A 16624-nucleotide genomic window follows, 5' to 3' on the forward strand; every position below is an offset into this window, starting at 1 on the left:
AACAGCCACAGCCCTGAGAAGGCCACAGGCTGCATGACTGCACCCTGCCACTGAGCCAGCGCTGCTGTTGGGACCTTGGGACGATCGAAGGATCCCATGTGCATTTCCCCCTGGCATGGTCACACAGGAAAGCCTCAGACAGCATCTGTAAAGACAGTCTCAAAGCCAGGAGCAGTCCTGCCTTTCAAGGAAGGCTGTGCCCAAAACAGGGCCACTTTTTGCCAGCCAGGGTGTGAGCAGTGGCAAGTCACCAGGTTCCTCTGGTGCACACCATGGCCATGGACAAATACGTGCTTCATGTTTGCTCAGGTGCTGTTTAACATGCAATAAAGCTGCTGCTGTGGAAGACAGGAGTCTTTCCTCCCCATCACCCCATTTCTGATTTTCTGCCTGCTCCCGCCCTGGCCCCAGCAGAGCAGTCCCCATCCTGTGCACCACTGAGCTGCACTCATGCTCCTAAAACCCCAGCTCTGGGCTACGGAGGGCAGGAATGAGGGGTGGTTGACAGACGGGACAGTGACTTGCTGCTGATTTTTTTTAGTGGCAGTGCCAGGTTCAATTTTTTGCCAAAGTGTTGACTCTCATGATAGTCACACATTTGGGTCAAACTGGCATAACGTGATGCTCCTGCTGGCCCTCTTCATTGCTCAGCCCAGGAGCACCAGCTGGTGCAGGGAGAGCAGCAAACTGCCCGACCATCAGCTCTGGTATCAGCAGTGAGTTATGTCAGAGGAATATGAGAGCACAGCAATCGCACTGAATGTGGTTCCCAACCAGAGTGGAGGTGCTGGTGCAGCCCAGGCAGGGAGGAAACCAACAATTACTGGGATTTCACCTGAAACCACGTAAGGGAGCTGGGATGAGCTGAAGAAGTAGGGACTCTGCCTCAGTTACTCCCACTCCCAGAGGGCTGTCAGATAGGGACAGATGCTGGGTCAGAAGGCAAGAAGCAGCAATGGACCTGCAGCTCCACCGCGGCAGCTCGTCTCAGTTGCGAGGCTGAGCTGAATGCTCAGAAAGCTCCGTGGAGCCCAGAGCTTCCAGGGAACATGCTTTGGCTGCTACATAAGTGTTGGTGGGGAGGGACAGGCTCTGATTCAGCCTCCTTCTTGAAGATAGACCTTCACTAACACCAGATCGGGTCAGCCATGGCTTTGCCTGCCTGCGCTGTGAGAAGAGCAGTTCCCCAACCACACCGGGAAACGTGCCTCAGTGCTGCTCAGTCCCCTGTGCTGTTAAAGCCAATTCCCCAAAGAGATGAGGATCTGAACATGTCTTTTCCAGTGCATCACCAGGCCAGGCAAGGCTCAGGCTGTCCTCTTAGCTTCCTAAGACTCTGAGGTCAACTCCTAGGGAGGAGGATGACTCATGACTGTAAGTCGTGGGCAATGCTCAGAGCTTGGGGCACCAGAGTGAGCTATGACTGACGCCAGGAGGTCTTCTCAACACCAATGACACAGCCCCACTGGAGAAGATGTTTCTGGAAGCTGTATCACTAAATGGGACTTGGTGCTAGCATAGAAGAGAGGAGTATTTCTAACATAAAAAGTTCACGAGCAAAACCACTGGAATAGCTCAGACATGCCTCGCATCATTAAGGGAGGGATTTCTCATCATGGGGTGCCATAGGAGGGAGCAGGGTTGCTGAAAGCAAGGCTGTCTCTTGGCCGATGGCAGCTGACGGTGCCAGCACAGCTTGGAACCACAGGGTGACCAGTGTGCATGGCTGCTCCCTTGGGGCTACTGCTCACCATCCAGGCTGGTGCAAATGGACAACAGGGGTGCTGGGGGTGTGGGAATAAGATTGTCTCAGCAGCAGTACTCCAGCCTTCACTCTTTGTAACATGACTGTTCCTCTGAAGTGTTAGCAAAGCAGTCCCTTGTAAAATAAGAATATTCAGGGAAAAAAAATCCCATACATGGTGGGTGACAGCATCTTCTAAGTGAGTCACAGGCAGGACTCAGAGCTCAGACCTCCAGACACATAGCAAAGGAAGAGGACAGGAATGCAGATGGGGTCAGACACAGCGTCAACGGATTTCAGGTCCCCTTCAAGAAGCAGCTAAATAGTGGTTGTTTGGATGGTGCCATGGGCTCCTCTAGCCCTGTTTTTAGGCATTGTTGGTTGTAAGGTAAAGGCGCAAGCCTTAAGCTGGCATCCACCGAGCTGCAGTTACAGCACTGACTCAGAGGCTGCCAAAATTAGTGGCTGCTTTACCTCTTCCTGCAGGGATGTTCAGTGTTGTTGTCTGTCGCTGTTCACAGCTACGTTTCTTCAGATGGTTTGCAACAGGATTTGGAATTCCATAGAGATGACAGTTGGAAGTCAAGACATGCATCCTATTGCATGAGGAGAACCAGATCTGGATGAACATTCAGTGGCAGAAATAACTGCTTCAGCCGTGGAGCTTGGGCTGCTCGTGGAAATGACCAGCATTTGCACATGCCTGTCCTCACATTTTCTGTCAGCTTGCCCTGAACAGACAAGACTGGATAAGCTTTTATTCCTTGTCCTGTGGCTTAAGAATGGGCCAGGAAGTCTGTAAATCATCATTGCCCAAGATGAACAATCCTGGGGAGGTTACGTGGCCTGCCTGTAGCCACTCACCAATGGAAGAGCTTAGCTCTCACACTCAGAACAGCTCATGTCACTGCTGGGGCACAGCCTTTATGCCTCTTAGCATGAAAAACAATTTGGAGACCTTTTCTCTCTGCACAAAGTTATCATTGAATAATATCAGGTCCCCTCTGTGATGGTCTGTCTGCAGTGCTTAGCACAGGAGACAAAGGAGAGGCTGTTAGCTGGAGCTGTGACAGGGTAGGCTCCCCTGGATTGTGCACTGTTTGGCGGAAGGCAGTAGGATCTGGGAAATCTGGGTTCCTGAGTGCTGGTCCTGCAGCCCAGCAAAGGGAGAGGTGCAGCAGTGAAACCTATATGTGTTTCTGGCATTTCTTGCATCAAGGCATATGCTGAATCTTATAGCCACCACACTGGAAATCATCATCACCTTCCAAGTCATGGTTCAAGGGAATTTGTAACATCTCCTTTTTCTCTAAACAGGCCTGGCTGACAGCTGACTGCATCCTAAGGCTGCTAAATTATTTATCTGTTAAGAAGGGCTGTGAAATAAGCAGAAGAAGCAGAGAATGTGGGCTTTGAATGCACAGTCATCTGATTGATAGCATCGGCTTGCTCATGTGGATGTTGTGTATCACTTGGCCTGGCTGTGTCGGAAGTTGGAGTGAAATGGTGCAAAAACTTTGGCACACATGGGAGCTGTGCAGGGATGTGATAGAGCATCCTCATTTGGGATATTTTACAGCTAGATGGGGCAGGGTGCTGCGTCCTTCACAGGGTGTTGCGTGTGACTCTAGAAGTCTTTGCTATCCCATTTGATGATGGGATGTTGTGTGTAAGTTGTCTCAGTTTAAGACAGATGTGCAGTTCTGGGCGCCACAGTATATTAGGGATCCAAAGCTACTGGAGAGTGTCCAGAGGAGGCCACGGAGTTGGTGAGGGGTTTAGAGGTGAAACCGTGCGAGGAGCGGCTGAAGTCCCTTGGGTTGTTCAGCTGGAGCAGAGGAGGCCGAGGGCAGCCCTCATGGCGCTCTGCAGCTCCCTCCCGAGGGCAGGAGGAGGGGCAGGGCTGGTCTCTGCTCTCTGGTGCCCAACGCCAGGCCCCGAGGGAATGGCAGGGAGATGTGCCAGGGGAGGGTGAGGCTGGGCATTAGGGAAAGGCTCTTCCCCCAGAGGGTGGTGGGGCCCTGGCACAGGCTCCCCAGGGAGGCATCACGGCACCAGCCTGGCGATATTCCAGAAGCACTTGGACACGGCCCTCAGAGACACGGTGTGAATTTGGGGTGTCCTGTGCGGGGACAGGAGCTGGGCTCGATGGTCCTTGCGGGTCCCCTCCAGCTCAGGGCATTCTATGATTCTATGACCGATGGCTGTTTATCACACACACAGCCACGCACACACCCATCCTGCTCTTTGCAAAGCAACTCATTCCCTGGCGTCATCAGCCCCCGCTGCTTTCTTGGTCTCAGGCTCCCTGGAGTGGGTCTTTCCACAGTCCCTTCTGGGCGATGCCAGACACTGGGAGGGTTTCACTGAGCTGTCAGAGGGGCTGGGGTGCTGGCCGCCACTGGGGAGCCCAGGGGGATCCTTTCTTCCTTGGGGCGGGGACTGTCCTTCTCCTTGCAGTGAGCTGTGCTCCTTCAGTCGTGCTCCTGTAACCAGGACTGGGCAGCAGACAGCGTCAACTCTTGCCTTCACTCTCTCTCTGAAGAAAGTTCACACAATGTTCAAGGACAAAGCCTAACTGGGACGACAGGTCAAAGCCTAACTGGGACGACCTTTAGGGAATGGGATTTTTCCTAGGAATAGGCGCAGGAGGTGGGTGTGCTGAGCCTCAGAGCCCCCCCGCCCCTGGAAAGCAGCCCCGGAGCGGAGCTGCTGCGGGCTTCCCCCTGCGCCCCCAGCCCCGCTGTGCCTGTTGCTGCCTTGCTTTGCCAGGCCGGCTTTGGCAAGCCTTTGGGGCCGGGCAGCAGCCGGGCCCCCTCCTGCCTGGCGCTGCCCGGCCCCTCCCGCGGCAAGGGGAGGCCCGAGCCCCCGGGCGAAAGGGCTGCGGGCGCCGCGGCAGGAGGCGGCAGCGGGGGCAGGCCCAGGCGCGGGGCCGGCCTCGGTGCGGGCCAGGCGCTGCTGCGGGCAGCGAGAGAAAGGCAGCGTGGCCTGTCCAGGGACACTGGACCAGGACGTAGGAGAGTGGAGAACCGTTCTTGGACAGTCTCCAACCTCCCTTAGCTCCCCTGTTCCATAAAGATGCACCTTTTCCTCAGAGAAAGTGCAAAGCTCTGCATGGTTCCTCAGTACTGTGACTAGTCACAAAGAAGGCCTTACAGAGAGAAACTGGGGTCCACCTCAGCCAGTGTAAGATACCTACCATGAGAGCGTTACCATATATATATAGTTGAGGAAGAAAGGCATTCCTAAAGCATGGACTGACTGGGAGGGAGACTCCTGTGAAGGGAATGCAGATAACTGGGTTAGATGTAGATACCTACAGTGTAGGGGTCTAAATACATGTCCATGGGTAGAACCAGCATCCACTGAGAGTGGTGCCATGGGGCAATGGAGGGCTACAGACTTCCCTGGCAGCAAGGTTTGACAGTGACTTCTAGCCACCAGCTTCATGCTGGCATAAGGGGAACAGCATACATGCAGACTTTACCAGGTACTGAAGGCTATGTGTTCCCCTCACGGCAAGAATCTATCTGTGGTGTCCTAAGAAGTGCTGGAATTTGGCAGCAGATCATTGTCCCACATGAGGCCTTGAATGTGAGACACGGTTTGCACAGAGGACATGGAAAAGTCACAAGCAACGGCATCTCAGAGAGCCTTTGTGCTCTGGGACTCCTCTGGAAGGGATTGTTATTCAGGTCCAGCCCATGTCACACTGTAGCCATGAACTGTTGGCAGAGCTCAGCAGGTTGCTCACAAGGATAAAAAGGCTGTTTTTTCTGTTTCTCCCCCTTTCAACACCAGCTCTCTCAGGGCAGCTTGGGACTGTGTTGGTAGGCATGCAGCTATACTGTGACTGCTGGAAGAGATATGTCCTTGTGGCAAGCTGTACTGAGTTTCCTGGAATACGGAAACGAGCTTTATGTTTTGCCTTGTGACACTAGTGTCTATCTTGAAGCCAAATTTGCAAAAACAAAGGTGTAGAATATGTTACTAACTCAAAGTACAGGCAGAATTACATGAGCGAGGAGACGATCTAACTTGTGCAGTCCTGGGACACACAGAGGTCTGTAGTCTTGCACAAGTCTGCAGTGTATGGTGGGTTGTCTTTGCATGCTGTAAGTATTGAGAGGTGTGTCCAGGAGTCTCTTCTTCAATAGATGCCACTTAGTGACCCTGACCAGTGGTTCATTCCCATCTGTCAGTGGATTGTTTCCAAAAGGAAGGTATTCTGGAGATTGCAGGTCCTTGGAGCAGTGGGTTCATACAGACAGGGCACTAATCTCTCCTCACCCCATTATCTACGTGTCCCTTGGTACGGTAAGCATATCGCATCCAGTGCCAAGCCTTGCAGGGCTAGAAATGTGCTGCCAGACCCTCAGGATGGTGATGGAGTTGAAAAGTTCTACTCAACCCACAGTGCTGCGGTGGTGGAGGACCTCCCAGTTTCAGAGGTATCAGGACACCTAGTGTAGTAGTGCCAGTGGCATTTGGGTCAAATCTCCTGGTAGCAAGGGCTCAGCCCAAGGGTAGTCATCAGCCATGAGCTGTGCAAGGGTCTTGGCGAAGTGGCTTATTCTAATACTGAAAAATATGCAGTATCTATAGGCTTAAAAACCTTCTGGAAGCCATAAACTCCCGGTGGCTTAGATGGTGTCCCTGCAGGTGGCAGCTTTCATGCAATATCAGTGGCAGTGGCAGGTGCTTTTGCCCTGACTCTCGGCTTCATCCTTTCTGCTCTCAGCACACACTGAATGTTTCTTTTACACTCATGGTGTTCCTGGGTGGCCAAGGACAGAGATGGCCCAGACAGGTCTGAGGACCTTACCAACTTCTGCTTTAAGCAGAAGTTTAAAGACTTCTGGAGTAATTATGGGAGCTAGTCTGGCTTCCGCACCAAATGTCATGAACACAGTCACAGGTTCACACACGAAAATACAGAACTGTATACAAGTTTAGGACAGAAAGGACCTGTGGAAGTCTCTACTCCAACCTCCCATTCAAAGCAGGGTCAAATTCAAAATTAGATCAGGTTGCTCAGGATGTTCTCCAGGAAAGGCCTGATCATCTCCAGGATGGATATCCCAGAGCACCTCTGGGTCCCTGTTCTTGGCCTCCACCACTCCCACGGTGACTTTTTTTCTCTGATTGGTTATTACCAAACAGAACTTCTCTTGCTGCAACTTGTGAGCATTGCCTCTTCTGCTATCGCCATGCTCCCCTGAGGGAAGTCTAGGACTATCTTCTCCATAACCCCATTTTAGATATACAGCTCCCCCTCATGTCATCAAGATGCTTGACTTCTCTTGGAAACCTCTTAGCCATTTTGAGTGTTCTTCATTTTTGTCCTTATGCCTGAACAAACCTAAAAAGCAACCAGAAACCTAGACACATACACATCTTAAATCTTGAAGCACATACAGATACTTGGATGTGGCCAAAATACATGTCATAATGTCAAAATCTTCTGCATGGTTACTCTATGGCCAGCACCACTGTGCAGAACTCACTTTGCTTTCCTGTTTCAGTTGTGTTTGGGAAGCAGGAACCAGTGGCAATAAATCCATGGAACATGAAGCCATGGGGGCTATCTAATAAACAAAGAAGCACAAAAGACCTTTATGGACAAAGTATTTATCATATTTGTAATTTCTTTCAAAAACATCTGGACCTTACTCCACTTGCTTGTCTTTTAACATGTCCTTCACCCTCCCAGAATACAGGGTGGCAATATCCAGCTGCAGGAGGTAATGCTGGACATTCAAACCCAGCCTCCCTCCCAGCCAGCACCCTTTGCCCACACATGGACTGTCTCTCTGAGCAACTCTTTGAGATGAAGCCATGGTCGCCTGAGGCTGCCGTTACAGGTGTCAGGCAGGGATCGGTCTGTCCCAGGTGCCAGGGTACTGCCTGCACCAGGACCAGCCCTGCCCTGCTCATCTGTCTGCAAAAGTGAGATCTGGGTCAGTTCAGCTCCTCCCTGGCAGTTCTTCTTGGCTTGGAGCGTGCTGCTGCAGCCAGGCTGGTCCAGCAGCAGCAGGTATCCGTGACAGGTCTCTGTGCCACATCATCCCTTGGTAGAGGCATTAGTACCTTTGGAAAATCCTGCATCTTTTCTTGACACTCTCTCTCTCACACAGTTTTACAGCTACGGCTTCAGCAGAGAAGGACCCGTGAGCAGCTGGCAGACCAAGGCATCATGCCACGTGAGTACCTTGTTCTGCCTTTTTCACTCACTCCTGGCTCAGAGGGGCTGTGTTCCTCTTGGGCACTGCTGGGGCACTGTGTGGCACCAGCTGCCTGCTTAGACCCACTCAGCTCTGAGCAGATTGCTACCAGGGTGGGACTCTGCTTCCTGCCCTGTAGAAATATTATGGTCCTGTGTGCCGTACAATGGTGTCCAGCATTTGCCACACAGATTATAATGCCGCTGCTCAAACTGAAGTCAGGAGAGATGCTTAGCTTACACCACCTTAGAGTTCAGCTGCATAGCTCCCTGTCCCAGAGGTCACTGTAGCAGGACAAGCACATCCAACTCCAAGCAGAAGACTCACAAAGCTCTGTATGTAGGCAAGAGCAGAGAATCTCACGTCCTCCTGTAAAAGTCAGGAACCTCTGTGGCAGGATCAGACCCACTGAACGTGAAAGAGGTAAAGAGGGCTCATCCCAGGAGGCTGTGGAAGAAGGAAGCAGTGGGTAACTGCCTTGGCCCCAGCACGAGAGGCAGCCCCTGGGCGAGTGAGACATACCCAGATCTGTGCCTCTGCCCAGCCAGGAACCCACAGGGCAAAAATGTCAGTGTACACTTGAGGCCAATGTACACCTGGGCCTGTCTGCTGCAGCCTGCCAAATGACTGCTGATGTCTGTGTTTTTCATTCTCTGACCGCATTCATCCTTGCCAACATGGTGTTCAAGCCTGAAGGACAAGCTCCAGGCCAGGACTATCATGTAAACATTCAGCATCAGAAAGGCAGATGCTAAAGCCCAAAATGTAAATGAACAAAAACGATCCCCTTCTGCACCTGCAGGTGTATCATGAAACCTGTAGCACCACTGGAGAAATGATGTTGGGAGCTCAGCCCTGCTCGATGGATAACTCCATCCTGACCTAGCCTCAGGCTCCATGTGCATGACTCTCTGATTATCTGGGACCCAGGTAGTGGATTATCCTTTCTATCGTATCAAAGGCCCCTTGAGTTCACAGCTAAGATCACAACTTTCCAAAGGCTGTGTCTCTTTCGTCTCTTCTGGCTAACCTCGAAGACTGTGATGCAGCTCTTGTCTAAACTGCAGAACAACAACTCGCTAAGAGCATGGCTCTGGCACTGCTTGCTGCACCCTGCCTGTCCCTCTGCCCTCCTCATGCAGCTGCCTCCCTGAAAGACCATGGCAAGGTAATCAGCAACAGGCACCTTTTCAGTACACTATTGCCAACATCATACATTAAGAAAACTTGAGCAAGATGACAGAAATCAGTACTGTCAAAAAGATCACATGGTTTTAAGACTCATAAATGCAGGTTCTTTTCATTTTTCTATTTATTTCTTTAAGCATTCAGAGTTCATACTGCCTGCCACCAAAGTGCAAGCATTTTAATCACAGGACTCTAGGAGCTGGAGCTTTAAGCAAAATATTATGACATTTGTGATAGCATTGCAAGCAGTGGCAATACATTCAGTGGCCAGAAATATGTCTAAAGTCTCATGAACTGCTAAGTCCACTCTGTAAAAGTGGGCACACTCAGACAAGGTGCAGGACACCCCGCGTATGAGCGGCAGTGCCAAGTGAGAGGTTTGCGTCCCTGACGCTGCTCTGCAGGGCCCAGTGCATGAGGCTGTGCTTTTACAGATGGCACCTAACATTTAAAACCTTACACATTGCAGACCACATGCTAGGCTCAAGTTATTTGATGGCAGCTGAAGGGTATTTTCCTGTTACCTACAGCTTCTCTGCCGTCCCAACTTCTGGGCTGAAATTCTGCAGTCTGGTTTCTGTCCAAGACAACCATTTTGAGAAGCTTGAGCACACTCACTGAAAGCAATATAAGAAAAGGCGCTTTTGCCATTATAGAAACAAACATGCAGATTTTAACTGCTGAATTTGACCTCAGGAGGAAGTGTCAGATGTTAGCATTTAATACATGGGAGCCACAGCCAGCTTCCCCATGGTTTGGGCATGTGCAGTCGTACCTTCTGAAAAACAAGCCTTTGTTTAACCATAGCTCCCCATGCCCTGTTGCCTCCAAGGACCAGCAGATGAGGTGGGCTCTAGGAGATGCACTGGGACAGGATTTCAGTTCACGTGCATTGCAGGAGGGCGAGAAATTAATCCAGATGGTTGTAAACCACAGTGGTTGAGAATAACCCTTCCAGAGAGAGAAGACAGACACTGCTTGTCTCTATGGTGAGAGTCAGGTTTGGTACCAGGCTTGGAACATGCTCTTGATCCCACATTGCACATCAGAGTTTCCTTAAAGATTGTTTTCAACACTTTGCATACATCTTCTGCTGATATAATCCCAGGACAGAAAAATACTTTGTTTTTCTAACTGATCCATTTTATACAGAGACCAGAAAAAGTGATGGAAAGTCAGGGTAACAGAACAGCATTGGATAAAATCTTTGAGGGCTTATAGAAAACCTTATAGGAAGGCGGGGTTGATGACTATATGCAGAGCCTGCTGAGGTGCACCTATAGCACCGTAAGTGTGAAACATCGGAGCAAGTCCTAAGAAGCTGGCTGGTTTTTGGTGTCCCAAGAGAATACTGCGAGGAGAAGTATGAGTGTTACCTGAGCCTAGTGCAGTGAGACAGATGTTCTTACCAAAGCCCAGTCTGAGTTTGGTTTGATTGGAAAAGATTCATGCAATTGCATACCTGAGCTCTGTTCACACTCCCTTGGATGCTCCTCTAAGAAATGTGAAACCTTCAGATGGTCCCACCACTGGAGAAGGCAGGAAACGGCCTAAAGGAGGATGCTCAGGTGCAAAAAAGGCAGTAGCACCACACAAGACTTCAGGTTCAAAGCTGGACTCTGACTGTCAGATGTTTTCAGGTTGCAAACTGAACAACCGGCTGGCAAAACAATCAACACTACCGAAAAAGGCTCTGCAAATAAAGACAGGCGCAGAATGGTAGGCAAGAGAAACCTCTGGGTCCCTTCAGCCCTGTGATTCTGTGTCTGGAGAAGCCTTTGAAAGCAAGGGGAGATCCAGTTTCGTTGAGGCACAGTCATACTCCTGATGCACAGGAGTACAGGTGAGAGCGGAGCCTGCCCCATTCTTCAGCCTCACTGGGTAGGAAGTTTCCAGTTCATGTAACACCACATGCAGTTTTATTGTCCTAGTGAAACTGGTACAGACCCAGCAAAAGCATTTTAAATCAAGAGCATCCCTGTGGGGTCACTTGCAGAAGGGCAGGCTTTAGGACCCCTTCTTCAAACCCTGCACAGGCACTTGCCCTGGACCCAGCCAGACCCTGCTTGCCCAAAAGGAAGGGGAGGCAGCTTGCAGGATTAAGGCTTCCTCAAGGCAAGGTTCCCCCTACTGTGATGGGCTGCAGAAATAGCTGTGCTTGAAGTAAAGACCCTCTTGCTGTATGCAGCCACCGCCTCATCCTCTCACTCAAACCTTAGAGGCAATAGACCCAAGACTACCAACACCAAGCACAGCTACTCTGCCCTATTGCTGCCAGACCCTCAGCCATTTCAAGCTGACATGTCATCCCCTGACAAGTTGTCGAATAACCAGTGCTAGCGATGTCTTTATTTGTTTTGCAGACTAATACAAGCTGCAGCATCCACATAATTCCTCCAAAAATCTTGGTAAATGACTAAATTCTGCAACATTTTCCTCTTTAATGGCACAGCGTTTGGTCAATGCCCAGAGCACACTTCCAACTTCAGTACTTCACAGTGAGCAGGGCTGTAAAAGTCATCTCTCTTGCTAACTTCGTTTTCTCGTACACACCGTTTTTTTTTGCTTATGATTAAACCAGCTGTCACAAGTCCTCATGGCTGCTCACTGGAGCATGGCACGGTAACGCTAGCTTGCCTGTATGTCTGCTTTCCAAATGCTAGAAGCAGGAATGTGCCTTCTGTGTTTTACTGTGATTCACTGGAAGTTATGGGGGTTGCCCTGGTGTTGCCTACTAAAGCCTATTCAAAGGGCCCCCATATATTTCCGGGCTGTCCCCCAGTCTTCTCTTCATCCTCCTCTAGACCGATGGAGGATAACAGGTCCTGTGTGAAAATAGTTTTGTCCTTGTTGAATCCCATTCAGAAGATGGAAAGGGAATTCCTGTTGCCAAAGAAAGAGTTGTAGCAGACTGTTTTTGTGGGTCAGGACACTTTCCCCTTCCCTGTCCCAATGGGAACAGTTAATTTTGCCTGCTTACACAGACAGAAAAGAATTTTTTCAGGTTCAAGAAATATTAACCCCTTCACCATGCAAATTCTGCTCCTATTTCTACTGAACCAGAGTAAACAAGGAGATGTGCAAGGTTCTCCATGACTCCAACACAGACTTCTCCACGGGACTGGTGTTCACTGGTCCAAGAGCCAGGGATCACTGGCATGGTCTGCTGCCTGGTACCCGGCCGAGCAGCTGCCTGCCCAGGAGGCCCCATGTCACACAGGCGCTTGTGGGCAGGGGGCAGGACAAATGTCCAGTGAGGGACGGAGGGGGAGGCAGTGAGAGAAGAGGGACTTAAGTACTACAGCTCCGGGGCCTTGCCTTGAAAAGCCCTCACTGGAGGCAGCACTTACATGAGCCCAAGGGGCGAGGCAAGTCTTCTCAGTTTTGCTGCTGGCCTCAAGGCTCAGTCACCTGCAGGTTTTACTTGTAGGTGAGGTCCCCCCTCATGTTGTTGCTGTTCCCAGATCAGTCTCCTGGGGCTGCGGTGCCTTCCACGACCTGCCAAAAGCACTCCAGGGAAAAGCCACATCTGATCTCTGACGTGTCCCACAGAGCACTACATTTCAAAGCCTGCACCCCCTTCCCTGCCCGTGTGCCTCCTGCGCTCCCTGTGCTCTCCGCCCCCCCCGCTCTTTTGCCATGGACTGGCTGAGAGCACGGGATTTCCCAGAGCTTTCCTGAGTTATTTTTAGTCAGTGCAATAAAGAGAACGGCTAGTTTGTGTTGCTATTTTTATAGCACTCATTAAAATGCTGTTGCTGAATATCCTGGTGGCTGCTTGCTTCCGCTCCTGTGCTGACTGCTCCTCTTTCTTTCCTGTTGCAGCACTGAAAAGCCCATCCGCATTCCATGAACAGCGAAAAAGTCTGGAGCGAGCCAAGGTAACTCCTGCAGCCATCCCAATGAGGGAACACGTGGGCTCGCTTTGCATGAGTTGTGGGGTTTGAAAGCACCTTCCACCACTGTCCCCTCCTCTGGCATCCTCCATCCAGCCCTGTGGCTGAGGATGAGGGTCAGGGCATTTCCCCTGCTTCCAGTCACGGTGGGGCCAAACCAGGGTTCACAAATGCTCTGGAGCACCCTTCTCCAAGCAGGGAAGTTTTAAATGGGCAGAGGGGCCATCTGTGCCCTGAGCTATGGGGTTTCACAACAGCCCCTGGGCTTTACAAGAGACTGTGGGCAGGGCGTAGTTGAGCATGGCATTGGCAGTCCTTCCAGTAAATGTCCAACCAGCTGAAATGTTTTCCTCTCCGGGCCAGGACCACAGCCCGTTGCTGGCTGTGCTGGTTGCTCTCCACCCCTGCTCAAGTCAGCGGGGTTAGAGCAGGGCCAGCAGCAAAGACTGAGGGAACCTATTTAGCAAGTGTGCAGGAGGAATGCAGATGCCCCTTGTCACCTGGGGCAAGTCCCCAGGCAGCTCACACTTGTCATCAGGCAGGAGCCTGGCTTTTAGCTCGGCAGCGCAGCTTGGCCATTAGACACACAGCGTCCAAGGAGCTAAGTGGGCTAGGCTCCCACCGGCCCCATTATCTAACTGCACTCAGGCTTCCCTAAATATTGCGGAAGGCAGAGATAAGATAAGTACCCATTTCCAGAACACATCAAAACTCTGTGATGCAATCACTTTTTGGGAAATCACACTGGTTTTCTAAGCGCCCACCATCCAGCCTTGACAAGCTGGAGGGATGTCCATGAAAAAGGGAATGATCAGTCATGCAGGTTTTGCTTGAACACAAGAGTTTGTTCCATTAATCTACAAAACGTGCTCGCGCTCACATGGAAAAGGGCCTTTGCAAGGAAGAATGATTGTGAAATATGGAGAAGTGCTCTTCTGAACTTAAACACACTCTAAATTACTTGCCCCAAGTCTCTTGCAGTAATAAATGGCTAGCATAAGAAACACAATATGACTCTGAAAAATTAGTATGCTTACAGAATTTCAAGCAACACAAAGTATCCTTGAAGTGTCACATATTTTACAGTTTAAGTATACATTTGTGTCTCTTTGTCTTTCTCTTCAAAAGCTTTCACTGGCTAGTTGCCTGGGGAAAAGGGAAGGATGGTCTAGTCTATCCCAAACTGCATGCATTTTTAGAGCAAAGACACTAATGAGCAGAGCCCATAACAAACATAATCCTTTGCAAGGATGCCCTGCTTAGAGCTGTGACAGGGAAAGAGCAGCGGCTGTTTCCAGATAATTAGTCAATGGCATTTGTTGTTTAGTTGATATTCCTCCAAACTCATGTTCTGCAAACAGAAAGCAGATAACAATAACTGCTTTCATGTGTTTCGAAAGCTCTTCTGCTTCAGCTGATGCTAAAAAATCCCACATCTGAAGTCTTTCTCCACCATTTGCACCCCAGTGACACAAATGCAGCTTATAAACAGCGAAGGTCAAAAGCAGCTGAAATCACAGCAGAAAGTCAGGCTAACACAGTGTGAATGCTGGGTTCAGCACAAGCAATGCCACATCTGTAGGACAGCAATTCAAGCTTAGGCTAAGACAGGACCTGATCTGAGGGTTAGCTGGAAATGTGTTAGGTCAATTTAACTGCACTCAGGTGCAGACACCAGCTTGCTCTGGCCTGGCACGGGGACCAGGCAGACCTACATGTGGTCCAAGCAAGGGATTGCGCTGGTGAAAATAAGCTGGGGAAAAATAGGGGGGGTGGGGGCGGGGAAGGGTAAGGAATTGTAAAGACTTCAGTAAATAAAATGTCTATTATTTGTTTAAACATGTCACTGGCTATGTTAGACGCTGGCATGAGGCCAGTGCAGCAGACTTTGAAGTCAATGTCCTGTAATAGATTGCTGGATTGGAGGACAGAGAGCAGGCTGACTTTCCTGAGGCAGTCTGGCTGAGCAGGGCTTTAGCACTTATCCCCAGAAGCCCAGCAAGCATGGCAGGGAGGTACTGTGGGGACAGCTGTCGTGCCTCTGCCCCAGAGCAGAACAGCCCCATCCGGGTCATTCCTGGTGAATGTGTGACCACCTACGGACATCCCACCTCCAGCAACCTGCTGCAGTGCTCTCTAACCTGTGTTGTCGGCAAGAGCCCCCTGATTCTCAACCCAAACTGTTCTGTTGAAGTTTAAGCCCATTACTTTTTCGCCTATATGCATGTGCATGCAGAACCATTTATCTTTTTTCTTGTAGCACTTTTTAAAGTATTTTACATCCTGTTTCCCTATAGCCATCTCACCTGAGGACTGACTGTCCTCCCCTCCCTTCAGCCCCTCCTCATTTATCTCTGGCTCAGTAACGATTTCTGTAGCTGTCGTTCAGATGCTTCCCACAGACCCTTTCAGGTGCAGGGCACAGAACGGGGCCTTGCTGTTCCTAATGCCCATCTGACATCCTTTGCTGTGTCTCCTGTCATCCCTGCTGGTCTGGGGTTGTGGTTCAGATGCTGATCACTAGGTTCTCCAGAGCCCTTTATATTTTTTTCTCTATTTATGGAGTAACTAATTTCTGCCTAAGGCCACTGCCCAGTGACCACTACAGAGACATCTCTGGTGGATTAAGTCTTCATTCACTCCTGTGCTTAATCAACTGGCTTAGCTGTGGTTAACTGTGACCTGAATGCAGTCCTTTCCAAATGTCCTTCTTGAAATTGTATCAAATATATTTCAGATTACTTCATTTACTCCAAATCATGTTGCATTGTAATCCACTAGCCTTGAATAATTCAGAGTTAAGGAGTATGTCTTCTGTCATCCAAGGCATTAATGAATATATTGACTAGTAGGAAAAATTGCTGTGTAACATGGATTTAATATATTCTCCTGTTTCTGTGTAGACTGTGAGCCATTCCTAATTCCTCTGGTGACCCACAGTTATGCTACATTTTTATGTTAGTCTTATCCAGATCAAATTTCTCTGGCTTGCATATAAGAAAGCCATGTGAGATAATGTCAAAATATGCTTAAAGTCAAGCTACATGACATTCTTTGTTTATTCCTGTAACAGAAACCTGTCATCTCTCCACAGAAGGAAATTACATTGGTGTGATGTGGCTTGTTCTTGATGTCCTGGCTGTTACTCACCTACTTGCTATCTTCAAAATCCATTTATATAGATTGTTGATTACATGGTCCATCACCTTGCTGACTGGTTTATAATTTCCTGGTTTTCTTCCCTCCATCTCTTCTAAAGCAAGGAATTATGCTCTCCCTTGCCCAGTTTCTTGGAGACCCTCAGATAGTTGCTCTTACTCTAGCCTTGTGTATCTGTCTCAAACTGTTTGGGAACATTTAACTTAACTGAGTATACTCCAACCTGTTCTCTACCTGAAAACTGGAGTTCCTTCTCTTTTGTTGCTGAAGGTTCTTGGCTCAGTCATCTGATTGATAAATAGCCATTTATCTTTTTAGTGAGGGTGATTTAAAAAGGCATTAAATCCTGTAGCCATCTCAGCAGTATGCACAATTATTTCTCCTGTTTATGGAATGCAGACAGCACTTTCCAT

General features: G+C 49.7%; 1 protein-coding gene across 4 annotated transcripts in view; it reads left to right on the forward strand.

Moving 5' to 3' along the window:
- MYOCD (myocardin) overlaps positions 1-16624 on the forward strand; it is a 119647-nt gene that overhangs the window by 84180 nt on the left and 18843 nt on the right. For all 4 annotated transcript variants that reach the window (XM_064466931.1, XM_064466934.1, XM_064466933.1 and 1 more), the window contains exons 2-3: positions 7882-7947; positions 12982-13037. In XM_064466931.1, coding sequence (XP_064323001.1) covers positions 7882-7947; positions 12982-13037 — 122 coding nt within the window. The remainder of the gene's footprint in view (positions 1-7881; positions 7948-12981; positions 13038-16624) is intronic.

Source organism: Phalacrocorax carbo, chromosome 16, assembly GCF_963921805.1.
Source record: "Phalacrocorax carbo chromosome 16, bPhaCar2.1, whole genome shotgun sequence".
Taxonomy (NCBI): Eukaryota; Metazoa; Chordata; class Aves; order Suliformes; family Phalacrocoracidae; genus Phalacrocorax; species Phalacrocorax carbo.